At 51.1% G+C, this 25,361-nt stretch overlaps 2 protein-coding genes across 9 annotated transcripts in view; both read left to right on the forward strand.

Moving 5' to 3' along the window:
• The window catches only part of SLC25A23 (solute carrier family 25 member 23), a 23,531-nt gene extending 8,357 nt beyond the window's left edge, over nt 1-15,174 (forward strand). For 2 of the 6 annotated variants that reach the window (XM_064382016.1, XM_064382017.1), the window contains 3 exons: nt 7,567-7,717; nt 9,334-9,514; nt 9,957-11,466. In XM_064382016.1, the coding sequence (XP_064238086.1) occupies nt 7,567-7,717; nt 9,334-9,514; nt 9,957-10,290 (666 nt within the window). In that variant the 3' untranslated portion in view covers nt 10,291-11,466. Of the gene's footprint in view, nt 1-7,566; nt 7,718-9,333; nt 11,467-14,931 lie in introns of those variants that run through there. The other 4 variants (XM_064382019.1, XM_064382021.1, XM_064382018.1 and 1 more) reach the window with 3 other exon arrangements.
• SLC25A41 (solute carrier family 25 member 41) lies at nt 15,090-24,848 on the forward strand. Of its 3 annotated transcripts, XM_064382022.1 has the most exons (7): nt 16,135-17,448; nt 18,447-18,619; nt 19,749-19,898; nt 20,060-20,167; nt 20,987-21,154; nt 21,238-21,385; nt 24,378-24,848. In XM_064382022.1, exons 1-7 carry the CDS (start codon nt 17,250-17,252, stop codon nt 24,548-24,550), a joined length of 1,119 nt encoding a protein of 372 aa, XP_064238092.1. In that variant the 5' UTR covers nt 16,135-17,249; the 3' UTR covers nt 24,551-24,848. The 3 variants fall into 3 exon arrangements, with proteins under 3 accessions (XP_021532477.2, XP_064238092.1, XP_021532476.2); XM_021676802.2 differs by lacking the exons at nt 16,135-17,448; nt 18,447-18,619 and adding an exon at nt 15,090-15,220; XM_021676801.2 differs by lacking the exons at nt 16,135-17,448; nt 18,447-18,619 and having other exon boundaries at nt 18,954-19,898.
• The last annotated feature ends 513 nt before the right edge of the window (nt 24,849-25,361 follow it).

Here is a 25,361-nt window from a genome sequence, read left to right on the forward strand (position 1 = left end):
TCCCAAAACCTTTGTATGCAAGACAGGGCCTGCTTCATGGGCATGTGACCCATGAAGTCACAAAAGGACCCAGTGTTCAGAAGGGCCCTATGCTTGGTTTAATGCTCTGCTGCTGCTGTATTGAAATTATTATTATTGTTATTTGAGATAGAGTCTCACTCTCGTTGCCCAGGCTGGAGTGCAGTGGCACAATCTCGGCTCACTGCAACCTCCACCTCCCGGGTTCAAGTGATTCTCCTGCCTCAGCCTCCTGAGTAGCTGGGATTATAGGCGTGTACCACCATGCCCGGCTAATTTTTGTGTTTTTAATAGAGATGGGGTTTCACCATGTTGGCTAGGCTGGTCTCAAACTCCTGACAAGTGATTCACCTGCCTTGGCCTCCCAAAGTGCTGGGATTACAGGCGTGAGCCACCCCACCAGGCCTGAAATTCTTAAATTTTTTCTTTCTTTCGAGACAGACTCTTGCTCTGTCACCCAAGCTAGGGTGCAGTGGCACGATCTTGGCTCACTCCAGCCTCCACCTCCCAGGTTCAAGGGATCCTCCTGCCTCAGCCTCCCCAGTAGCTGGGATTTCAAGTGACCATGACCACGCCTGCCTAATTTTTGTATGTTTAGTAGAGACGGGTTTCGCCATGTTGCCTGGACTGATCTCAAACTCCTGACCTTAGGTGATCCCCCCACCTCAGCCTTCCAAAGTGCTGGGATAATAGGCATGAGCCACCATGCCTGGCCAGTAATTTTTGCACAAGGGACCCCCACCCTTTTACATTTTGCACTGGATCCTGCATATTATGTAGCTGATTCTAATCTAATAGACTCTGCTCGTGACATCCATACCTGCCCTCCCCATCACCCGACATCTAGACGATCAAACGAGACAAGACTGTTGCTCACTCATTTTGTTCCTTTTTTCTTTTCTTTTTGAGATAGAGTCTCGCTTTGTCACCAGGCTGGAGTGCAGTGTCACTCATTGCACTGGAGCTCACTGTAACCTCCTCTTCCTGGGTTCAAGCAATTTTCCTGCCTCAGCCTCCCAAGTAGCTGGGACTACAGGCATGCACCACCACACCCAGCTAATTTTTTGTATTTTTAGTAGAGATGGAGTTTCACCATGTTGGCCAGGATGGTCTCGATCTCTTGACCTTGTGATCCGCCCACCTCAGCCTCCCAAAGTGCTGGGATTACAGGCGTGAGCCACTGTGCCTGGCCCATTTGTTTCTTCATTTGGTTGTTCACTCATTTGCTTAGTGACTATTTCCTGAGCATCTGCTTTGCGCTAGGTACTGTGTGGATTATTGTAGATGTTGAGTCGAATGAGACCAGCATGGTCCCTGCCATCCTGGAATGGCCATTCCCATAAACAAGGCAGGCAATCAGCCAGCAAATAAGATAGTTTCAGCTCCTAGAAAAGCTCTCGGAAGATCACAAGACGGGATTTGTCATCTTCAGTAACAGTGGGCGGGAGGGTGGTTGAGGAACGCCTCCAGGTAGGTGACATTGAAGCCATGGGTTAGGCACATTATCACAAGGCACTGTGCACAAACCTACTGCCCAGGTCTGGATGCAGGAACAAATTTGGCCTTTTGGAGGAGTGGAAGTCTTAGGTAGCTGGGGGGAGCCGATCAGAGCAGGAGATAGGCTCTTCTAAGTGCAATAGGAAGCCATTAAGAGTTGTGAGAAGAGGCCGGGTGCGGTGGCTCACACCTGTAGCCAAGGCAGATGGAACACCTGAGGTCAGGAGTTCAAGACCAGACTGGCCAACATGGTAAAAGCCCATCTCTACTAAAAGTACGAAAATTAGCCAGGCACAGTGGCAGGCACCTATAATCCCAACTACTCAGGGTGCTGAGGCAGGAGAATTGCTTGAACCTAGGGCGGGGTGCAGAGGTTGCAGTGAGCTGAAATCTTACCACTGAACTCCAGCCTCGGTGGCAGAGCAAAAAACTCTGCCTCAAAAAAATTTAAACAAGAGTTGTGAGTAGAAATAAGATGGCTGTATGCAGTGGTTTGTGCCTGTAATCCCAGGACTTTGGGAGGCCAAGGCAGGAGGACTGCTTGAGCCCAGGAGTTTGAGACCAGTCTCTACAAAAACATTTAAAAATTAGCCAGGTGTGGGGGTGCACACCTGTAGTCCCAGCTACTCAGGAGGCTGAGATGGGAGAATTGCTTGAGCCCAGTAGGCAGAGGTTGCAGTGAACTGTGATCGCATCAATGAACTCTCCAGCTTCAGCAACAGAGCAAGACCCCATCTCAAAAAAGAAAAGGAAGGAAGATATAACCTTATTTAATACACTCTTCACCCAAAAATGGACTTTAGACGTCTAAGAGGTTTTAGAAACCCTGCACCCCCTTGGAGTTTCAGAACCTATGTGTTTGTCCCTTGAATGCTCTGAAAGTCCCTCAGTAAAGTGATTTCACTCTTTTTGTTTTTAGCCCAGGGCTGGCCATAGTAATCTAGTCTTTAGAACTGTTTTGTGTGGTATTTTTCCTTTTGTTGAAACAGTCTCAGTCTGTTACCCAGGCTGGAGTGCAGTGGTACAATCTCAGCTCACTCCAACCTCTGCCTCCTGGATTTAAGCAAAATTCTGCCTCATCCTCCCAAGTAGCTGGGATTACAGGTGTGCACCACCACACCTGGCTAATTTTTGTGTTTTTAGTGGAGACAGGGTTTCACCATGTTGGCAAGGCTGGTCTTGAACGCCTGACCTCAGGTGATCCACCCGCCTTGGCCTCCCAAAAAGCTGGGATTACAGGTATGAGCCACCGCACCCGGCCATCTTTTGAACTTCTTTTCAATGGATTGCTTTTAATAACCTGTTAAACATCTATTTGGCAAACACTGTTCTAGACCCAAAAGGAGGCTTCTAAAATTGCAAAGGCAATAATGGTAAGTACTTGCTTATTTTATCTGGTCTGTACCTGGGCTAAGCATTACTAATCCATCACAGCACTGAGTCCCTCTCAACACAATCCCAGTTTCAGGCAGCAGTTTCCAGTGGATTAGGATTGGCACAGGAAATGAAACATATAAGCCTCTCCCAGCCACAAGGCACAAGAGGTCTTGTTCATACAATCGCCTTGGCAGAAGGCTTCAGAAGGGATTAGCTACCATAAAGTCTTCAAGTGCACAGTTCTAGATTCACATGCAGCTGTGAATGTTGGTTCTCACATTTATTTTGTAGCTTTGGGCAATTAACTTCCCCTAAGCCTCAGATTCTTTTCTATAAATAGAGATAATAGGGCCAGGCTTGGTGGCTGGGATTACACCTGTAATCCCAGCACTTTGGAAGGCCAAGATGGCAGATCACTTGAGATCAGGAGTTGGAGACCATCCTGGCCAACATGGTGAAACCCCATCTCTATTAAAAATACAAAAATCAGGCCGGGCGCAATGGCTCACGCCTGTAATCCCACTACTTTGGGAGGCCAGGGTGGGTGGATCATGAGGTCAAGAGATCGAGACCATCCTGGCCAACATGGTGAAACCCTGTCTCTACTAAAAATACAAAAATTAGCTGGGCAGCGTGGTGGCTCGCGCCTGTAGTCCTAGCTACCTGGGAGACTGAGGCAGGAGAATCATTGGAACCCAGGAGGCAGAGGTTGCAGTGAGCTAAGATCACGCCACTGTACTCCAGCTTGGGCAACAGAGCAAGACTCTGTTTCAAAAAAAAAAAGAAAAGAAAAATGCAAAAAATGGCCAGGCGTGGTGGCTCACACCTGTAATCCCAGCACTTTGGAAGGCTGAGGTGGGCAGATCACAAGGTCAGGAGATCGAGACCATCCTGGCCAACATGGTGAAACCCCGTCTCCACTAAAATACAAAAAATTAGCCGGCATGGTGGTGCGAGCCTGTAGTCCCAGCTCCTTGGGAGGGTGAGGCAGGAGAATCACTGGAACCTGGGAGGCAGAAGTTGCAGTGAGTCGAGATTGCACCACTGCACTCCAGCCTGGGTGACGGAGCGAGACCCTGTCTCAATAATAATAGTTTTGGTCTTAGTTTGAGATCCTTCCAAAACAGACCTGGAAACTGGGCAGTGAGGGCAAGTGATTCATTGGGGAGGTAACCAGACAGGGAGTCCATGGATACAGGATGAGTATGTTAGTTTCCTAGGACTGCTGTAACAGAGTATCACAAACTTAAAACAACAGGAAGTTATTGTTTCTTTTGGCTTCAAACAACAGAAAGGTGCTGTCTCTCAGTTCTGGAGGCCAGAGTGCAAAATCAAGGTGTCAGCAGAGCCATACGCGCTCTCAAACTTACAGGAGAGAATGCTTCCTTCCTTCTTTCAGTTTCTGCTTGTTCCCAGCAGCCCTGGCATTCTTTGGCTTGTAGATACATTCACTCAAATCTCTGCCTCTGCTCTCATTTGGCTGTCTTTCTGTGTGTGTGTCTCTGGCTTTGTGACTCTTCTCCTCTGTGGAGACCAGTCATACTGGACTAAGGGTCTACTCATCTTCACTAATTATATCTGCAAAGATCCGATTTCCAAAGAAGTCAACTTTTTTTTTTTTTTTGAGATGGAGTCTTAGTCACCTCGGCTGGAGTGCAGTGGCGCTTTCTTGGCTCACTGCAGCCTCTGCCTTCTGGGTTCAAGCAATTCTCCTGCCTCAGCCTCCTGAGGAGCTGGGATTACAGGTGTGTGCCACCATGCCTGGCTAATTTTTTTATTTTTAGTAGAGACGGGTTTCACCATGTTGGTCAGACTGGTCTCAAACTCCTGACCTCGTGATCTGCCTGCCTCAGCCTCTCAAACTGCTGGGATTACAGGTGTGAGCCACTGTGCCTGGCCAGAACGTCACCTTCTACAGTACTGGGGATTAGGTCATCAACATGCCCCCACCACCACAAAGGGGGACATGATTCAACCCATAACAGTATGTTATCAAGCAAGTTACCATTCCTAGCATATGGAGCTCCAGCCCTCTGGAGGCCTCTGGGAGGCAGCAGAAGACACGCTGCACCAGAGAGGTGAGGGAGCTGAGGTATTGATACACCAAGTCAGTCGTTTGAAGGTTGCATCTGGAGATGGTAATTACCCAGTGCTTCCTGTCCATTCCTAAGTGGTCAGAGTAGGCTGGCCTGGGTTCAGAGAAAGTCCACAAGCAAAATCTTCGGGTAGATGCTGGCAGTAAGAAGTCAGCAGGTCTGAACTGGAGTGGGAAGGGATGAAGGTGGTGCACCCACAGCATTTGCCACAGGCTCTGTCCTTGGAAAGTGTTTTTGTTGTTGTTGTTTGTTTGAGATAGAGTCTTGCTCTTGTTGCCCAGGCTGGAGTGCAGTGGCACAATCTTGCCTCACTGCAACCTCCACCTCCCAGGTTCAGGCGATTCTACTGCTTCAGCTTCCTGAGTAGCTGAGATTATAGGTGCCTGCCACCATGCCTGGCTAATATTTGTATTTTTAGTAGGGATGGGGTTTCATCATGTTGGCCAGGCTGGTCTTGAACTCCTGACCTTAAGTAATTCACCTGCCTCAGCCTCCCAAAGCGCTGGGATTACAGGTGTGCGCCACCAGGCCCAGCTTTTTTTGGGGGGTGGGGGGACACTGAGTCTCACTCTTGTCGCCCAGGCTGGAGTGCATCGCAGCTCAGAGCAGCCTTTAATTCCTGGGTTCAAGCAATCCTCCCACTCCAGCCTCCTGAGTAGCTGGCACCACAGGCATACACCGTCACATCCAGGTTGGTTGGTTGGTTTGTTTCTGTAGAGACAGAGTCTTGCTATGTTGCCCAGGCAGGTGTTGGGCCGCTGGGCTCAAATGATCCTCTTGCCTCGGCCTCCCAAAGTGCTGGGATTACCAGCGTGAGCCACCGCGCCCAGCCTTTTGTTGCTGTTGTTGTTTTTAATGTTTTCTTTGCCCTTCTTGAAGCAAACAAGTTATAAACTTAGTGTCTTAACCAACACAAATATATTATCTTACACTTCTGGAGGTCAGAAATCCAAAATGGGAGTTTTACTGCGGTTTATAAAATCGAGATATTGGCAGGGCTGTGGTCCTTGTGGAGGCTCCAGAAGAAAATCTGTTTCTTTGCCTTGAAAAAGCTTGTAGAAGGCCAGGCGCGGTGGCTCACGCCTATAATCCCAGCACTTTGGGAGGCCGAGGCGGGTGGATCACGAGGTCAAGAGATCGAGACCACCCTGGTCAACATGGTGAAACCCCGTCTTTACTAAAAATACAAAAATTAGCTGGGCATGGTGGCGCGGCCTATAGTCCCAGCTACTCAGGAGGCTGAGGCAGGAGAATTGCTTGAACTCAGGAGGCGGAGGTTGTGGTGAGCCGAGATTGCACCGTTGCACTCCAGCCTGGGTAACAAGAGTGAAACTCTGTCTCAATAAAAAGAAAAAGAAAAAGCTTGTAGAGGCCACCTACACCCCTTGGCTTGTGGTCTCTTCCATCTTCCAGCAGCCTAGCATCTTCCAAACTCTCTCTTGCTTGTGCTTCTGTCTTTACACTACTTTTCTAACTCTCAGAAGGGCCCTTGTGCTGGGCACGGTGACTCATGCCTGTAATCCCAGCACTTTGGGAGGCCAAGGCAGGTGGATTACCTGAGGTCAGGAGTTCGATACCAATATGGTGAAACCCGTCTCTACTAATAACACAAAAATTAGCAGGGGGGCCAAGCGTAGCGGCTCATGCCTGTAATCCCAGCACTTTGGGAGGCCAAGGGGGGCAGATCACGAGGTCAGGAGATCAAGACCATCCTGGCTAACATGGGGAAACCCCGTCTCTACTAAAAATACAAAAAATTAGCCAGGCATGGTGGCGCACGCCTGTAGTCCCAGCTACTTGGGAGGCTGAGGCAGGAAAATCACTTGAACCCAAGAGACGGAGGTTGCAGTGAGCCAAGATCACGCCACTGCACTCCAGCCTGGGTGACAGGGTGAGACTCCATCTCAAAAAAAATAAAATTACCCAGACGTGGTGGCACAGGCTGAGGCAGGAGAATCACTTACCCAGGAGGCAGACGTTGCAGTCAGCCAAGATCGTGCCATTGCACACCAGCCTGGGCAACAAAAGCGAAACTTTATCTCCAAAAAAAAGGGGGGAGGGGGCCTTTGTGCCAGGCATGGGGGCTCATGCTTGTAATGCCAGCACTTTAGGAGGCTAACGCGGGAGGATCGCTTGAGCCCAGGAGTTCAAGACCAGCCTAGGCAAAATAATGAGACTCTATCTTTATAAAAAAGAAAAATAATTTAAAAAAAGAAAAGAAGGACCCTTGTGATGACATTGGACCACTCAGATAATCCAAAATAATCTCCTCATCTCAAAATGCTTAACTGAATCCCATCTACAAAGAGAGTCCTTTGTGTCGTCTCGGGTAACATACACACAGGTTCCGAGATTAGGGCATGGTCAGTACAGGGGACTTGTATTCCACCTACCAGAGGGTGTCCAGGTGAGGACTTGGTGAGGGGATGCAGGGAAAGGGCTGGACCAGCCCCTGGGAAGTATGAAATCCTTAGCTAGTAGCAGCCATTATGGGATTCAGAAGTGGCCAGCAAGGCCTTTGAAGCCAGGGTCCTGGTGTCACCCACCCCAAACTTCCTTACTCCCTTCTCCACTACAGACCCTGAAGAACTGGTGGCTTCAGCAGTACAGCCACGACTCAGCCGACCCGGGCATCCTCGTGCTCCTGGCCTGCGGTACCATATCCAGCACCTGCGGCCAGATAGCCAGTTACCCCCTGGCCCTGGTCCGGACCCGTATGCAGGCACAAGGTGAGGCCTGGGTGGGAGGATGGGGCGGGGGGTGATCTCATCACTTGGGCCCCAGCTCCTCCCAGGTAGAGCCCTGGGATGGGACCCTCCTGGATTTGGATGGTCTTCTCTGGGCCTCAGTTTCCCCATTTGTGACATTGAAATAGGAGTCCTTTACTTTCATGGAGCTGAGGATTAATTAGGAAAACAGGTGCACAGAGTACCAGAAGAGATACCTTGCAGAGTTAGCTGGGATGCCACTGCTGGCAAAGGTCTAGCCTTTCCAGGCTGGTAACTTGAGCTCTAATTTGCAAGCCTGTGTTACCGGGAGCAGGAGGCTAGGAGCAGGGGTAGGGAGCAGTCAGGGCCAGTCTGGTTATTGTTTTTGTCTGTATTTTTTAATGAATTATTTCCCCTCTGTCTCCTCTACCACTACCCTCCCATTCTCCCTGAATCTGTTTTGAGAATTTTCTTGGGAATTTTAGTGTTTGTGTTTTCTGACTTTCACTGGGGATGTGTCAGTGCACAAGATGGACACGGTCCTCACCCTCATAGAGCTCACGGGCTGGAGAGGAAGGAAGATGCCAAATAAATCATTCTGGAATTAAGTATTGATTTAGGGTTGTATAAAGGGGAGAAGAAGCCTGGGCACAGTGGCTCGCATCTGTAATCCCAGCACTTTGGGAGGCCAATGAGGAAGGATTGTTTGAGGCTAGGAGTTTGAGACCAGCCTGAGCAATATAGCAAGACCCCGTCTTTAAAAAAAAAAAAAAAAGAAAGAAATAAAAAAGCCAGGTGTGGTGGTATACGCGCCTGTAGTCCCAGCTACTTGGGAAGCTGAGGCCAGAGGATCGCTTGAGCCCAGGAGTTTGAGGCTGCAGTGAGCTATGCTTATGCCACTGCACTCCAGTCTGGGTGACAGAGGGAGACCTTGTCTCAAAAAAGTGGGTGGGGGCCAGGTGCAGTGGCTCACACCTGTCATCCAGCATCTTGGGAGCCCAAGGAGGTGGATCACCAGAGGTCAGGAGTTTGAGACTGGCCTGACCAGCATGGCAAAACCCTGTCTCTACTAAAAATACAAAAATCATCTGGGCATGGTGGCAGGCACCTGTAATCCCAGCTACTCGGAAGGCTGAGGCAGGAGAATCGCTTGAACCGGGAGGCAGAGGTTGCAGTGAGCCAGGATCGTGCCACTGCACTCCAGCCTGGGGTGCAATGAAGAAGCAAAATTCCATCTCAAAAGAAAATAAAAAGGGTGGGTCGGGGGCAGGAAGGAGCCTGACTTAGACTGGGGCATCGAGGAGGGCTCCCCTGGAGAGCTGGCTCTGGGATAGGGATAGGGGATGGGAGGATGAGTAGGAATCAACTGGGAAAGGAGGGAGGGAACCTGGCTCTGTCCTCTCCCACCAGGGACACCCATACCTGCTCCATTTCTAATTGTCCCCAAACTTGGGGTAAAAAGGTGAGCAGCCATTTCCAAGGTCAATACAGGTCTTGACTCTGAGTGGTAGGTCCCACTGTTAGTCTAATGTCCTTCCCTCCTGCTGCAATGACACCACCTGACCCAACCCTGGGGGGCAGGAGGGGGAAGTGAAAGGGGAACGCTGGCCTTACCTGGCCCCCCCGCCCCCTCCCAGCCTCCATCGAGGGCGGCCCCCAGCTGTCCATGCTGGGTCTGCTACGTCACATCCTGTCCCAGGAGGGCATGCGGGGCCTCTACAGGGGCATCGCCCCCAACTTCATGAAGGTTATTCCAGCTGTGAGCATCTCCTATGTGGTCTACGAGAACATGAAGCAGGCCTTGGGGGTCACGTCCAGGTGAGGGACCCAGAGCCCGTCCCCCGCGATCCCTCACCCCAGTCATGATGTCCCCCACACCTCAACCACGGGAGACTGATGATCCAACCATAGGATCCCCACTCTTTGGCCATGAGATCCCAGCACCCAGATGCTGGATCCTAGATTCGTATGGCCCAACCACTGGGTCATGGCATCCCCATCCTCAGCCAGTAGATCCCAATACCCTAACTCTAGATCCCAGATCCCCCTGTAACCATAACTGTGGATCCCATACTTAAGCAACTCAAGTCTGCTACCCTAACCACAAGGTCCAAGATTATCCACACTCCAGCCCTTAATCCCCATCCCCGAAATCACTGGATCCTGCAGCCCCACATCCCAAGGTGGATCCCACGTTTCCCTGTTCCTCTACTGGGTCCTGGACCTCCACGTCTTAACCACTGGATCCCGCACAAATCAGTGAATGGATCCCGACACCCCAACCACAGAAGCACGAATTCCCTGTACCTCAGCACCCAGACCACAGCTCCTTCGGGCACCAGATCCAGTGTCCTCATGAAATGCTGGATCCTAGATCCCCAACCCCAGATCCCCATGCCTCGAGCCCTGGATCTCCAAGCTCAGCCGCTGAATTCTGGACGTCAACAAACCTCAGCCACCGGATCCTGACAATCACAATGCCTAGATCCTGGGACCCCCATCACTGGATCCCAGATCCCTTCACCCCATCCACTGGATTCCTGCATTGTTTTGTTCTTTACCTCAACACTGGGTCTCAGATCCGTCTGCTCTGACTGCCAGATCCCTCCATTTCAAGCACTACACCTTCCACCCCAGCCACTAGGTCCCAGATTCCCAAGCCCCCACCCACCGGATTCTGGCTCCTAAAGCAAGTGTGGGAGCCCCAGCAGCACAGCAAGTGGATCCTGGCAACTGCAGCTGCTGGATTCCAGATTCTAGATCCCCCATCCCTCCATCCAATCCCTCGATATTGAAACCTCATCTACTGAAGGCAGACCCTGATATTCGAAGGCACTGAATCCCATGCCCTTAACCCCTGGTTTCTGATCCAAATCCTCCAGGCGCCGGATCCCAAATGTTCAGGCCTCAAGTCTAGATCCTGGCAGCCCAGTCACAGCATCCCACATCCCACGCACACTGGAGCCCAGAGCTGGCTTCTCGTGACATGAAATTGAGTGGTCGAGGGAGCCGGTTGGGGAGGAAGCCCAGGTCCTGGCTCCAGAAAACCCTGGGGGGTTGGTCCCAGGTCCTGATACAGCTCATCACCAGGCAGAGATGCACCTGCTGCAACCTGCACGGATGCTGGATTCCCCCTCACCCCACTTTCTCTGCATGGCCACCCCGCTCCCCTGGCCTGGTCCTGTGGGGAAACTGTTCCCTTGAACCACCCTGCTCCCTGCATCCCCACACTTGACAGCATCTTCTGCCCCCTTTCCGCTTTCCAGGCGAATATTCCCAGAGCCGTGTCCCTCCAGAGGGTCCAGTCATTCACTCCTGGGGGCTGGCAAGGAGACAGTCTGAGGCCAGGCACACATGAAGGGGCGTCCCCACCCCAGCACTGCCAGCCCCTCCCCAGGTTTTCAGAGTTGAAAGCCAGGAGCAAACCGGCAAAGACACCCTTCCCTAAACCCAAACACCCAATGATGCAAAAAACAAAAAAAAGAAAACCGCCAAATCCCCAAATTCATTCCAGATCTATTTTTCTACCAGAGAGAGGAGCAGAGTGCCCTCCCCACGCCCATACATTCTGCACTTCATAGTTGTATTCTGAGCTTAGGCTAATCGGGAGACCCCATGGAGGGACTTGGAAAGGGGAATTGGGATTTGGGGAGGGGCTGGAGGACTTCAGCACGATTCCACCTCCTTCCATCTCCACCTCGCCCCACCTCCCTGCCTGTGTGTGTCATTTCAAGGGAAAAGAACAAAAGGAATAAATTTTCTAAGCTCTTTTATTGTGGTTTTTACTGAAAAGGGGGTGAGTGGGCATGGGACCACCTTAGCCTACCCCTAAGGAAGGGACGAGGGGATGCTTCCCAACACACACAGTTCCAAGAGCCAGATGATTCCCTCGTTGAGCCTCAGTTTCCACATCTATAAAATGGGAGCAGGGGAGGGTGTCCATGTTTATAACTCCTTCTAAATTTTTTTTTCAAGTTACACAAGTGTATCCATTTCTTAAAGCTGCCAGACTAAATTATCACAAACGGGGTGGCTTAAAATAATGTGTGAGTGTGTGTGTGTGTGTGTGTGTGTGACACACTCTGCAGCCCAGGTTAAAGGGCAGTGGTGTAATCATAGCTGACTGCAGCCTCCAATTCCTGGGCTCAAGCGATCCTCCCACCTCAGCCTCCCAAGTATCTGGGACCACAGGGACCACAGGCACCTGCACTGCTATGTCCAGCTAATTTTTTTTTTTTTAACAGAGTTTCACTCTTATTGCCCAGGCTGGAGTACAATGGTGCAATCTCAGCTCATCACAACCTCCAGCTCCCAGGTTCAAGCAATTCTCCTGCCTTAGCCTCCTGAGTAGCTGGGATTACAGGCACGCACCACCACATTTGACTAATTTTGTATTTTTAGTAGAGACGGAGTTTCTCCATATTGGCTAGGCTGGTCTTGAACTCCTGACCTCAGGTAATCCACCTGCCTTGGCCTCCCAAAGTGCTGCGATTATAGGCATGAGCCACCACACCCAGCCTAATTTTTTTTTTTTTTAATTGAGACAGGGTCTCGCTCTGTCACCCAGGCTGGAGTGCAGTGGCACATCTTGGTTCACTGCAGCCTACGCCTCCTGGGCTCAAGTGGTCCTCCCACCTCAGCCTCCCAAGTAGCTAGGACTACAGACGTGTGCCACCATGCCCAGCTCACTTTTTGTTTGCTGGTTTGCTTGCTTGTTTGTCATGGAGTCTCACTCTGTTGCCTAGGCTGGAGTGCACAATCTCAGCTCACTGCAACCTCTGCCTCCCAGGTTCAAGCGATTCTCCTACCTCAGCCTCCCAAGCAGCTAAGACCACAGGCGTGTGCCACCATGCCTGGCTGGCTGGCTTGCTTATTTATTTATTTATGAGATGGAGTCTCACCCTGTCACCCAGGCTGGAGTGCAATGGTGTGATTTTGGCTCAGTGCAACCTCTGCCTCCCGGGTTCAAGCGACTCTCCTGCCTCAGCCTCCTGAGTAGTTGGGATTACAGGTGCGCCACCATGCCCGGCTAATTTTTGCATTTTTTGTAGAGACATGGTTTTGCCATGTTGGCCATGTTGGCTGGTCTTGAACTCCTGACCTCAGGTGATCTCCCCACCTCGGCCTCCCAAAGTGCTGACTGGCAGAGGATGACAGGCGTGAGCCACCATGCCAGGTCTAATTATAATTATTATTTCTTTTTTTGTGGAAATGCGATCTCAGCGTGTTGCCCAGGCTCATGATAGACCCATCGGTCTGTTGCCTGCCTCTCTTCATACTGTATTCTCCCTCATATGTATTTGTGTGTCTCTGCCCAAATTCCCATCTTCTTTTTTTTTTTTTTTTGTAATCGAGTCTCACTCTGCCACCCAGGCTGGAGTGCAGAGACACGATCTCGGCTCACTGCAGCCTCCGTCTCCCAGGTTCAAGTGATCTTTCTGCCTCAGCCTCCCAAGTAGCTGGGACTACAGGTGCACACCACCATGCCTTGCAAATTTGTGTATTTTTAGTAGAGATGGGATTTCACCATGTTGGCCTGGCTGATCTCGAACTTCTGACCTCAAGTGATCTGCCCACCTCAGCCTCCCAAAGTGCAAATTCTATCTCTTGTAAGGACAGCAGTCATCAGATTGGTGCCCCCCACCAATCCAGTGTAACCTCATTTTAACTTGATTATATCTGCAAAGACTGTATTTCCAAATAAGGTCACATTCACAGGTTACGGGGGTTAGGGCTTGAACACGTCTTCTTGGGGGACACAGTTGAACCCGCAATGAGCAATTCAAATTCATTGTAGAAAAATATAGAAAATTCAGTGTGGGTGGGGTGGCTCTCACCTATAAGTAATCCCAGCACTTTGGGAGGTCAAGGCAGGAGGATCTCTTGAGGCCAGGAGTTTGAGACCAGCCTGGGCAAGATGGCAAAACTCTGTCTCTCCTAAAGATATAAAAATTAGCTGGGTGTGGTGGAGCATGCCTGTAATCCCAGCTACTCGGGAGGCTGAGGCAGGAGAATCACTTGAACCCGGGAGGCAGAGGTTGCAGTGAGCCAAGATCTGTTTCAAATGAAAAAAAAATTCACACTTCTCTTCCTGCTAGCAGAGGTGTTAAAAATATATTTTTTGATAGAATTCACACTTTTGTGTAACCCCTCTCATGTGTACCAGGGTGGGTTTCTCTGACCAAGAGAGTACAATAGAAGTGATCCTACATCACTTCCAAGAGTTCATTATAAAAGACACTGTCGGCTGGGCACGGTGAATCACTCCTGTAATCCCAGCGCTTGGGGAGGCTGAGGCGGGCAGATCAGTCGAGGTCAGGAGTTCAAGACCAGCCTGGCGAACATGGTGAAACCTTGTCTCTACTAAAAATACAAAAATTAGCTGGGCTTGGTGGTGCATGCCTGTAATCTCAGCTACTCCAGAGAATGAGGCAGGAGAATCACTTGAACCCGGAAGGTGGAGGTTGCAGGGAGGCAGAGGTTGTAGTGAGCTGAGATCGTGCCACTGCACTCCAGTCTGGGCAACAGAGCAAGACTCAGTCTCAAAAAGAAAAAAAAAAAAAAGGCCAGCACAGGTGGCTCACACCTGTAATCCTAGCACTTTAGGAGGCCAAGGCAGGTGAATCGCCTCAGGTGAGGAGTTCAAGACCAGCCTGGCCAACATGGCAAAACCCTGTCTCTACTAAAAATACAAAACTTAGCCGGGTGTGGTGGCAGCTGCTTATAATCCCAGCTACTCAGGAGGCTGAGGCAGAAGAATTGCTTGAACCAGGGAGGTGGAGGTTGCGGTGAGCTGAGATTGCAACACTTCACTCCAGCCTGGGCCAAAGCGAAACTCCATCTCAAAAAAAAAAAAAAAAAAAAAAATGGCTCACAGTGTCTGTAATCCCAGCACTTCGGGAGGCCAAGGCGGGTGGATCGCCTGAGGTCAGGAGTTCAAGACCAGACTGATTAACATGTCTGTACTAAAAATACAAAAATTACCCGGGCATGGCGGCACACACTTGTAATTCCAGCCACTGGAGAGGCTAAGGCAGGAGAATCGCTTGAACCCGGGAAGTGGAGATTGCAGTGAGCCAAGATCACGCCAGTATACTCCAGCCTGGGCAACAGAGCAAGACTCCATCACCAAAAACAAAGAACAAAAACAAACAAACAAAAAACACTGTAGCTACCATCTTGATTATGGATTATGTGCTCCTCTCTGTCTCTTTCTCCTAACATTTGCTCTGAAGGAAGCTGGTGGTCATGGCATGAGCAGCCTTATGGAGAGGACCATGTGGTGAAGAACTCAGCCAATAGCCATGTAACTGACCTTGGAAGAGGATCTCGCTGTCCTGGCCAACATCCCGCTGCAAATCTACCAGGTGCATTCCCTGGATAGTCCAAGCTCTGTGAATCCTTCCACTGGAACCACTGGATCCCAGTACCCGAATCCTGCATCTTAGACTCTTAAACTTCAAACACTGAATCACAGGAACACCTGGCTAAGCTGCTCCTGAGTTCCTGATGCTCAGAACATGGGTGAGATGATCAATGTGTGTTGTGTTAAGCTGTCAAGCTTTGGCAGGGGGTAACTCATCACGTGGCAGTAGCTGGCTAATACGAATGCACCGACATGTATATGATTTTGTTGGTTTTGGTTTTTGAGACAGGGTTCTCACTCTATCCCCATCCCTGGCTGGAGTGCAGTGGTATAATCATGGCTCACTGCAGCCTCAAACTCCCAGGTCAGGTGATCCTCCCACCTCATCCTCGGGAGTAGCTGGGACCACAGGTGCACACCACCATGCCTATTTTTTTTTTTTTTTTTTTGAGATGGAGTCTCACTCTGTGCCCCAAGCTGGAGCACAGTGGCGCAATCTTGGCTCACTGCAACCTCTGCCTCCTGGGTTCAAATTATTCTCCTGTCTCAGCCTCCCAAGTAGCTGGGACTACAGACGCTTGCCACCATGCCCAGCTAATTTTCATATTTTTAGTAGAGACAGGGTTCCACCATATTGGTCAGGCTGCTCTTGGATTCCTGACCTTGTGATCTGCCCACCTTGACCTCCCAAAGTGCTGGGATTACAGGCGTGAGCTGCTGAGCCCGGCCTACTTTTGTTTTTTTTTTTAGAGACCAGGTCTTGCTCTATCACCAAGGTTGGAGTGGAGTGGCACAATCATAGCTCACTGCACCCTCTAATTCCTGTGCTCAAGAGACCCTCCCCCTTCAGGCTCCCAAGTAGCTGGGACTACAGGCGCACATGACCACAGCCGGCTAATTTTTAAAATTTTTTGTAGAAAAATTTCTCACTTTGCTGCTCAGGCTGATCTGGAACTCCTGGACTCAAGTGATCCTCCTGCCTCAGCCTCCTGATAGCTGGGATTACGGGCATGCACCACCACACCCAGCTAATTTTTGTTATTTTTAGTAGACACGGGGTTTTACCATATTGGTCAGGCTGGTCTCAAACTCCTGATCTCAGGTGATCCTTCCACCTTGGCCTCCCAAAGTGCTGAGATTACAGGCGTGAGCCACCGTGTCTGGCCTAGCAATCTTAATTGTGTCTGCAAACTTAATTCCCCTTTGCCATGTAACAAATGTAAGTCAGCCCAGGCTGCTATAAGGAAACACAACAGCAGGGTCTTAAACTGAAGACATCTACTTCTGGCAGCTGGGAAATCCAAGGTCAAAGTGGCTGGCTAGCTCGGTTCCTGCTGAGGGATTCCTTCCTCTCATGCCTTCTTGCTGCATCTTCCCAAGGCTGACAGAGAACAGCGAGAGAAAGAGCTCTGGTTTGTCTTTTTCTTTTTTTTTTTGAGATAGAGTCTTGCTCTGTCGCCCAGGTTGGACGGCAATGGCGCGATCTTGGCTCACTGCAACCTCCGCCTCCCGGGTTCAAGTAATTCTCCTGCCTCAGCCTCTGGAGTAGCTGGGATTACAGGAGCCCATTAAAAAAATTTATTATCTCAAAATTATTATTGTCCATTAATTGATAATAATAATTTTGGCAGGACACAATTCAACTTATTCTTTTTTTGTTTTGTTTTTTGAGACGGAGTTTCGTTCTTGTTACCCAGGCTGGAGTGCAAAGCGAAATCTCGGCTCACCGCAACCTCCACCTCTCGGGTTCAAGCGATTCTCCTGCCTCAGCCTTCCAAGTAGCTGGGATCACAGGCATGCGCCACCATGCCTGGCTAACTTTTGTATTCTTAGTAGACACGGGGTTTCACTATGTTGCCCAGGCTGGTCTCGAACTCCTGACCTCAGATGATCCGCCTGCCTCGGCCTCCCAAAGTGCTGGAATTACAGGCATGAGTCACTACAACCGGCCCACAATTCAATGTATAACAATCACATATTCATGGGTTTGGGGATCAGGAGGTGGACATTTGGGAGGAAAGGGGCCATCCCGCTGCCCATCACACCCAGTGAGGTCACAGGGGCGTCTGTGACTTCATTGTCCCCTAGGTCTCCCAGGCAACAACCCTCCCACTAGACACTCCCGCATGGTAGCTGGACCAGCAAACGCCTCTCAGGGATTTGAAGCCCAGTTTCCTAACTTCCTCCATGGGCGCTCCGCCTGGGGAACCTGAGAACCCTTGCTCAAGGATCCAGACGCTGTTTAGGAAGGTGAAGACCTTACTCACCAAACCCCCTCTTCCGCCCCCACCTCCGCCTCCACCCCACTCCTGGAAGCCTGGCTGTACACACGTATATGGGTACATGCATGACAACAGTCTGGAACATCTCCTGTCACAGCAGGTGAGTTTTGGAAACACAGGTGTCCCAGCACCTCTGGTCAGCCCTGCAGGGAGAGGCCAGGTTACCCACATCCTCTCTGGAGCCCACTCCCCTGCTAACAGACCTAGAATTCCACCTTGAAGCAGGGCAAGGCAGGAAGGCAGGGTGCCATGGTTCACACCTGTAATCCCAGCACTTTGGGAGGCTGAGGCGGGCAGATCACCTGAGGTCAGGAGTTCGAGACCAGCCTGTCTAACATGGAGAAACCCCATCTCTACTAAAAATACAAAAATTAGGCCGGGTGCAGTGGTTCACGCCTGTAATCCCAGCACTTTGGGAGGCCGAGGCAGGCAGATCATGAGGTCAGGAGTTCAAGACCAGTCTGACAAGATGGTGAAACCCTGTCTCTACTTAAAAAAAGAATATGGCCAGGCGCGGTGGTTCACGCCTATAATCCCAGCACTTTGGGAGGCCGAGACGGGTGGATCACGAGGTCAAGAGATCGAGACCATCCTGGTCAACATGGTGAAACCCCGTCTGTACTAAAAATACAAAAATTAGCTGGGCATGGTGGCACACGCCTATAGTCCCAGCTACTCGGGAGGCTGAGGCAGGAGAATTGCTTGAACCCAGGAGGCAGAGGTTGCGGTGAGCTGAGATCACGCCATCGCACTCCAGCCTGGGCAACAAGAGCAAAACTCTGTCTCAAAAAAAAAAGAAAAGAAAAGAAAAGAGAGTCTATATGATATCAATTCCTTTTATCACTCAATATAAGAACAAGCTTTGGAAATAGTCCCTACTTGGGAGGCTGAGACACAAGAATCACTTGAACCCCAGAGGCGGAGATTGCAGTGAGCCAAGATCGCACTACTGCACTCCAGCCTGGGCGATAGAGTGAGACTATCTCAAAAAAAAAAAAAAAAAAAAACCGAGTTGGGGGAACAGGATGGGTCTTTCACCAGGAGGGCGCCCTAGAGCTGTGTCTGGGGAAGGTGCCCCTGCCTGGCAGAGGATGAGGGAGAGCTGGGTCTGCCCTGCGGGTGCTGGACACAGGAGAGCAGCTGATGGTCCCCACGGAAGTCCTGGAAGTGGATAACAAGGGGGCCCTGTGGAAGTTTCTGCTCTCAGGAGCTATGGCTGGGGCGGTGTCTCGCACAAGCACAGCCCCTCTGGACAGAGCCAAGGTGTACATGCAGGTGCGTGGGGGTGGGGGGAGGATGGGACCCAGTGCTGGAGCCACTGGGGAGGACATGGGGTGGGGACAGATAGAGTTGGCATGGATGGAGTTCAGGATGGGAGTGCTGGCTGGAGTTGGGGCTCTCCTGGACTGGCCGAGATTGATGTGGGTGGTGATGGAGCTGGTGTGGACACAGCTTGGAGTCGAGTTGGAGAAGAGGTTGGGACAACTTACCAGGGACAAGGAACAACGCTGGGCCCAGGAGTGGGTGGGAAGTCAGGGAATGGGGGGTGGGGGTCTTTGGATGAGTTTAGACAAGGTAGGGCCTGGGTGCAGTGGCTCACGCCTGTAATCCCAGCACTTTGGGAGGCCGAGGCAGGCAGATCACCTGAGGTCAGGAGTTTGAGACCAGTCTGGCCAACACGGTGAAACACTGTCTCTACTAAAAATACAAAAATTAGTGGGCATGGTGGCAGGTGCTTGTAATCCCAGCTACTCAGGAGGCTGAGGCAGGAGAATTGCTTGAACCTGTGAAGTGGAGGTTGCAGTAAGCCGAGATCACACCACTGCACTCCAGCCTGGGCAACAGAGTGAGACTTCGTCTTAATTTAAAAAAAAGAAAAAAAAAGTAGGACTGGAGCCATCCCAAGCGGGATATCTCACAGCTGCTCTCTCAGCTGGTCGGGAGGCTGAGGCAGCAGAATCACTTGAACCTGGGAGCTGGAGGTTGCAGTGAGCCGAGATTCTGCCACTGCACTCCAGCCAGGGTGAAAGAGCGAGAAAGAGAGAAACAGAGGGAAAGGAAAGGGAAAGGGAAAGAAAGGAAAGGAAGAAAAAAGAGGGAGGGACAGAGGGAAGGCAGGAAGGCAGGAAGGAAGGAAGGAGGGGAGGAAAGAGAGAGAAAAGGAAGGAAGGAAAGGAGGGAGGGAGGGAGGGAGGAAGGGGACTGGAGAGAAGATGAAGAAGAGGGATGAGGCAGGAATGTGGGTTGTTACTTTGAATCTGTGTTGTATGCAATTCAAGAATTGGCCAGGGAAGGAGCTGAAGGAACGGGGATGGACGGGGATGGACGGGGATGGGTTGGGGTTGGGTGGCTGGGGAGGTGCAGGTGCAAGCAGGGGCTCCTCCAGGGTCCTCCCTCCACCCAGGTCTACTCCAAGACCAACTTCACCAACGTGCTGGGGGGGCTACAGAGCATCGTCCGGGAGGGGTGCCTCCGCTCCCTGTGGCGGGGCAACGGCATCAACATGCTCAAGATTGCTCCTGAGTACGCCATCAAGTTCTCCGTATTCGAGCAGGTGAGGAGCGAGCTCAAGCCCAAACCCCTCCTGTACCCCCCAAAGTCCAAGCCCATGTTCAAGACGCATGTTCACCCTCCAGAGCCCAGGCCTCTTTCCTGCATGGGTTTTGTGTGGGAGGGTGCCCGGCTTCTCTCTCACCCTCCTCTCTCCTGTCCCAGTGCAAAAACTACTTCTGTGGAATACAAGGGTCCCAGCCCTTCCAGGAGCGTCTCCTCGCCGGCTCTCTGGCTGCGGCCATCTCCCAGACCCTCATCAACCCCATGGAGGTAAGAGAACATCTGGCCCACAGGTGAGGAAACACCGTGGAAATTAGTTACCCAGGTTGCTGGGGCTACTTCCGCCTCCTCCTTCCTCCCGGCCTCCTCCCCTCCTCCTTTCTCCCTCCTCCTCCCCTCATCTTTTCCCCTTCTCCTTCTCTCGTCTCCCTCCTCCTTTCTCCCTCCTCCCCCTTCACCTGTTCTTCCTCCTCCTGCTCCTCTCCTCCTCCCTTCCTCCTTTCTCCCTCCTTCTCCCTTCCCCTTTTCTCCCTCCTTCTCCCTTCCTTCCCCTCCTCCTCTCCTCTCCTACCTCTCCTTCCTCCCCTTCACCTCTTCCTCCTCCTCCCGTCCTTCCTCCTCCCCTCCTCATCCTCTCCTCTTTCTTCTCTTCTCCCTCCTCCCCTTCACCTTTCTCTCCTCCTTTCTTCCTCCTCCTCCTGTCTTTTCTCCCTCCTCTTTTCTCCCTCCTCCCCTTCACCTCTTCACTGCCCTAAGGATCCCCTGTTCTCTACCTATTCACTCCCTTTCTTTTCCCCCCAATCCTTGATCTTTTTGCCATAAAGTTTTGCCCACCTCAGCCTCCCAAAGGTCTAGGATGACAGACATGAGCCTTCTTCCCTCACTCTCTTGGCCTTTGCCAGCATTTGTGCTTCAGAACTCAAAATTCAGAGAGCATCCCAGAGAATCTGACAGATCTGGGTCTGAAACCCAGCTCTTTGCTTTCCTGAGCCTCATGTTCCTTGTTTGTAGGGTGGGGACAATGGCCACCCCTGAGGGTCATTAACAGGATTTAATCAAAGGAGCTGCCTTATTCCCCACCATCCCCAGGTGCTGAAGACTCGGCTGACCTTGCGCCGGACAGGCCAGTACAAGGGGCTACTGGACAGTGCCAGGCAGATCTTGGAGCAGGAGGGCACCCGCGCCCTTTACTGCGGCTACCTGCCTAATATGCTCAGCATCATCCCCTACGCCTGCATGGACCTGGCCGTCTATGAGGTATGGGTCCTGCAGAGAGGGTGGCGGGGACCACCAGAGCCCTGGCTCCTGGTGAGCTTTCTCCTGGCCCCCTTCTCTTGCAGATGCTCCAGTGCTTCTGGCTGAAGTTAGGCAGGGATATGGGGGACCCCAACGGCCTGGTCAGTCTGTCATCTGTGATGCTGTCCACGACATGTGGCCAGATGGCCAGCTACCCACTGACCCTGGTGTGCACCAGGATGCAGGCCCAAGGTCAGCCGGCGCCCCCACCCCCCCAGCGGCCACTGCGCATGCCCCTTCCCCGCCCGGGTGGTCTCAATTTCTCATCTTCCAAAATCGAGTCCCGAACCCTGCCTGTCTGATCCCGGCCCACCTTCGATGGCTTATTTGGGTAGAAACACCTGAAATCTAAGAGATTTGGGGAGTGTGCGCAAGGCTAGTCTGGGGACACTTTCAAGAGAAGAGTGGTGGATGAAGGACCTGTTTTGAGATTGGTGGATTGTTTCGGGGGACTGAGTCAATTTGAGGCAGTCAGATTTGATTTTTTTTTTTTAGACAGAGTCTCACTCTGTTGCCCGGGCTGGAGTGCAGTGGTACGATCTCGGCTCACTGCAATCTCTGCCTCCCGAGTTCAAGCAGTTCTGCCTCAGCCTCCGGAATAGCTGGGATTACAGGCATGCGCCACCACGCCCAGCTAATTTTGTATTTTTAGTATAGACGGGGTTTCACCACCTTGTTCATGCTGGTCTCAAACTCCCGACCTCTGGTGATCCACCCACCTTGGCCTCCTAAGTGCTGGGATTACAGGCTTGAAGCACCATGCCCAGCCTTTTTTTTTTTTTTTTTTTTTGAGGCGGAATCTCACTGTGTCGCCCAGGGATGGGATCTCAGTTCACCGCAACCTCAGCCTCCTGGGTTCAAGCGATCTCCTGCTTCAGCCTCCCAAGTACCTAATTTTTGTATTTTTACAAATTAGCCCAGATCATTTTTGTTTATTTATTTATTTATTTATTTTATTCACCTGGATGCAGGTGGGCTAAGGCCGAATAGGGTGTTTGCCTATTTATTTATTTACCGAAATGAAGTTTCACTCCTGTTGCCCAGGCTGGAGTGCAGTGGCAGGATCTGGGCTCACTGAAAATTCAGCCTCCCAAATTCAAGCAATTCTCCTACCTCAGCCTCCATAGTAGCTGGGATTACAAGGCACATGCCACTATCCCTGGCTAACTTTTGAATTTTTAGTAGAGATGGGATTTCACCATGTTGGTCAGGCTGGTTTCAGACTCCTGACCTCAGGTGATCCGCCCTCCTTGGCCTCCCAAAGTGCTGGGATTACAGGCGTGAGCCACTACCCCTGGCTGGATTTGGAGAGTTTCCAGGATTACAAGGGAAATGGCAATGAGTTTTAAGGAACCCATTAAGACTTACTGTACTCACCTAAAAATCCTACCCCAGCCCTAAAATTTACCCTAATAAAAATCACTAAAACTGGCCAGGCACAGTGGTTCACACCTGCAATCCCAGCATTTTGGGATGCCAAGATGGGCAGGTCACCTGAGGTCAGGAATTCAAGACCAGTCTAACCAACATGGAGAAACCCTGACCCCGTCTCTACTAAAAATACAAAATTAGCCGGGTGTGGTGTCGGGCACCTATAATCCCAGCTACTTGGGAGGCTGAGGCAGGAGAATCGCTTCAACCTGGAGGCAAAGGTTTCAGTAACCTGAGATTGCGCCCCACTGCACTCCAGCCTGGGTGACAGAACAAGACTCTGTAACAAAAACAAAAACAAAAAAATCACTAAAACTCACATCCATCTCCCAATGGACCCTTACAAACTTCCCCAATGTGACCCTGATTCCCCAAACTGGCCCCAAAGACAAACACCCCAAACGTGACCTCCCAACTTCTCCAAATCACACCCAGTACTGAATTGCCTCAAAAGCCAACATAGTTTCTAAACTCACAAAGTCTGACCTTTAAACTCCCCAGCACTCACACCCACTTCTCCCACTTCTCTGAGAACTCCCCAAACCTGACTACCTCCCAATGAACTCAGCTCCCAAAACAATCCACAAACCTCAAAATGGATCCTTAGTCCACCACCTTGATTTTTTTGTTTGTTTTTTGAGACAGAGTCTCACTTCCGTCACCCAGCCTGGAATGCAGTGGTGCGATCTCAGCTCACTGCAACCTCCGCCTTCTGGGTTCAAGCAATTTTCCTGCCTTAGCCTCCCAAGTAGCTGAGACTACAGGTGCATGCCACCATACTCAGCTGATTTTGGAATTTTAGTAGAGATGGGAGTTCATGATGTTAGCCAGGCTGGTCTCGAACTCCTGACCATAAGTGATCCATCCCCCTTAGCCTCCAAAAGTGCTAGGATTATAGGCATGAGCCACCAAGCCCAGCCACCACCCTGATCTTCAAAATGTCTTCATAGTACCCCTGAGCACATTCCCAAAATCTAGCAGATTTCAGATGTTCCCTTGTAAAATAAGCTCTGATGTTTTCTAAGATGTTCCCAGGCTGGGCAACAGATTAAGACCCTGTCTCTGCAAATAATAATAAGTTTTTAAAAATTGTCTGGGGCGTGGTGGCTCATGCCTGTAATCCCAACATTTTGGGAGGGCAAGGTGAGTGGATCACTTGAGGTCAGGAGTTCAAGACCAGCTTGGCCAACATAGCGAAACTCTGTCTCTACTAAAAATATAAAAGAATTAGCTGTGGTCCCAGCTACTTGGGAGGCTGAGGCTGGAGGACTGCTTGAGCTCCTCCTCATGGGAGGTCGAGGCTGCAGTTAGCTGTGATCATGCCACTGCACTTCAGCTTGTTCGACAAAGCTAAGAGGAAGACCCTATCCCTACCCCTGCCCCCTAAGAAAATTTTCTAAAATGAATTATGAAAACTCATACTCAGAAACTCCCCTACTCCTCCTAAAACGAACCAATTTCTGGCCGGGTGTGGTGGCTCACGCCTGTAATCCAAGCACTTTGGAGGCCAAGGCAGGCAGATCACCTAGTCGGGAGTTCAAGACCAGCCTGACCAACATGGTGAAACTACTTCTTTTAAAAAAAAAAAAAGTAAACTAAAAACGAACCAACTTCTTCTAAGACTCTTCAAAACTCCTTTCCTACTGACCCCAGGGCCCCTACCCGTGGCTTCAGCAACTGCCCAAAACATTCCAGACTCCTAGGAGGCTGGGTCATCACTGGTTTAGTCCTGATCTTGCTTGTGTCCCTGCAGACACCGTGGAGGGCTCGAACCCCACCATGCGTGCAGTCTTCCGGCAGATCCTGGCCCAGCAAGGCTGGCTAGGGCTGTACCGAGGCATGACCCCCACGCTACTGAAGGTGTTACCAGCAGGTGGCATCAGCTATGTGGTGTACGAAGCCATGAAGAAAACCCTGGGCGTATAGGCTGTGAGCTGGACGACAGCCTAGGCTGAAATGGGATAGGCGGACCTGATGACCCCTGGCCCCAAAGAGCCCTCAAGGCCTCAAGGCTCAGGCCCTGGAGCAGTGTTTGGTGGCAAAAGCAGGCTCGGGGTTGCCGGGGGAGTTGCTGGGTCAGAAGATTCCTGAGGCTCCCTCCCCAGGATGTAGCCTGAGACAAGAAACTTCGAGTCCAGTCTGGGTCCCTGTGGGTCGACCTGGCTCCGGGGCGGAATGGTGAACATGGCAGACAACCAGGAATAAAGAGATGGTTTTGGCTGAACGTGTCTGGATACCTGGGCTAGGAGTGGAAACGGGTGCATGAGATCCCTGGATCCAGCAGGGGAGCTGGGGACCTTGGGACTCTGGGTCCTGAATGGGAATTTGTGTCCAGGAGAGGAGATAGGACCTAGGATAGGAGCTTGAGGCTTGGATCCCAGGGCCTTATGCGAAGGGAGTAAGGGGTATGAAGTGAGGGGTTGTGATGCCTCGATCCAGGTTGTTGTAGACTCGGGTGGGGGCTGGTTCCTTGAGTCCCGCAAGATAATTTTTTTTTTTTTTTTTTTTTTTTTTGATATAGAGTCTCCCACTGTTGCCTGGGCTGGAGTGTAGTGGCACAATCTCGGCTCACTGCAACCTCAGCCTCCTGAGTAGCTGGGATTACAGGCGCCCGCCACCACGTCCAGCTTATTTTATGTATTTTCAGTAGAGACGTGGTTTCACCATGTTGGCCAGGTTGGTCTCGAACTCCTGCCCTCGTGATTCGCCCGCCTTGGCCTCCCAAAAGGCTGGGATT

The sequence above is a fragment of the Aotus nancymaae genome, unplaced genomic scaffold, assembly GCF_030222135.1.
Source record: "Aotus nancymaae isolate 86718 unplaced genomic scaffold, 86718_ANA_hifiasm-v0.15.2.pri h1tg000028l, whole genome shotgun sequence".
Classification (NCBI taxonomy): domain Eukaryota; kingdom Metazoa; phylum Chordata; class Mammalia; order Primates; family Aotidae; genus Aotus; species Aotus nancymaae.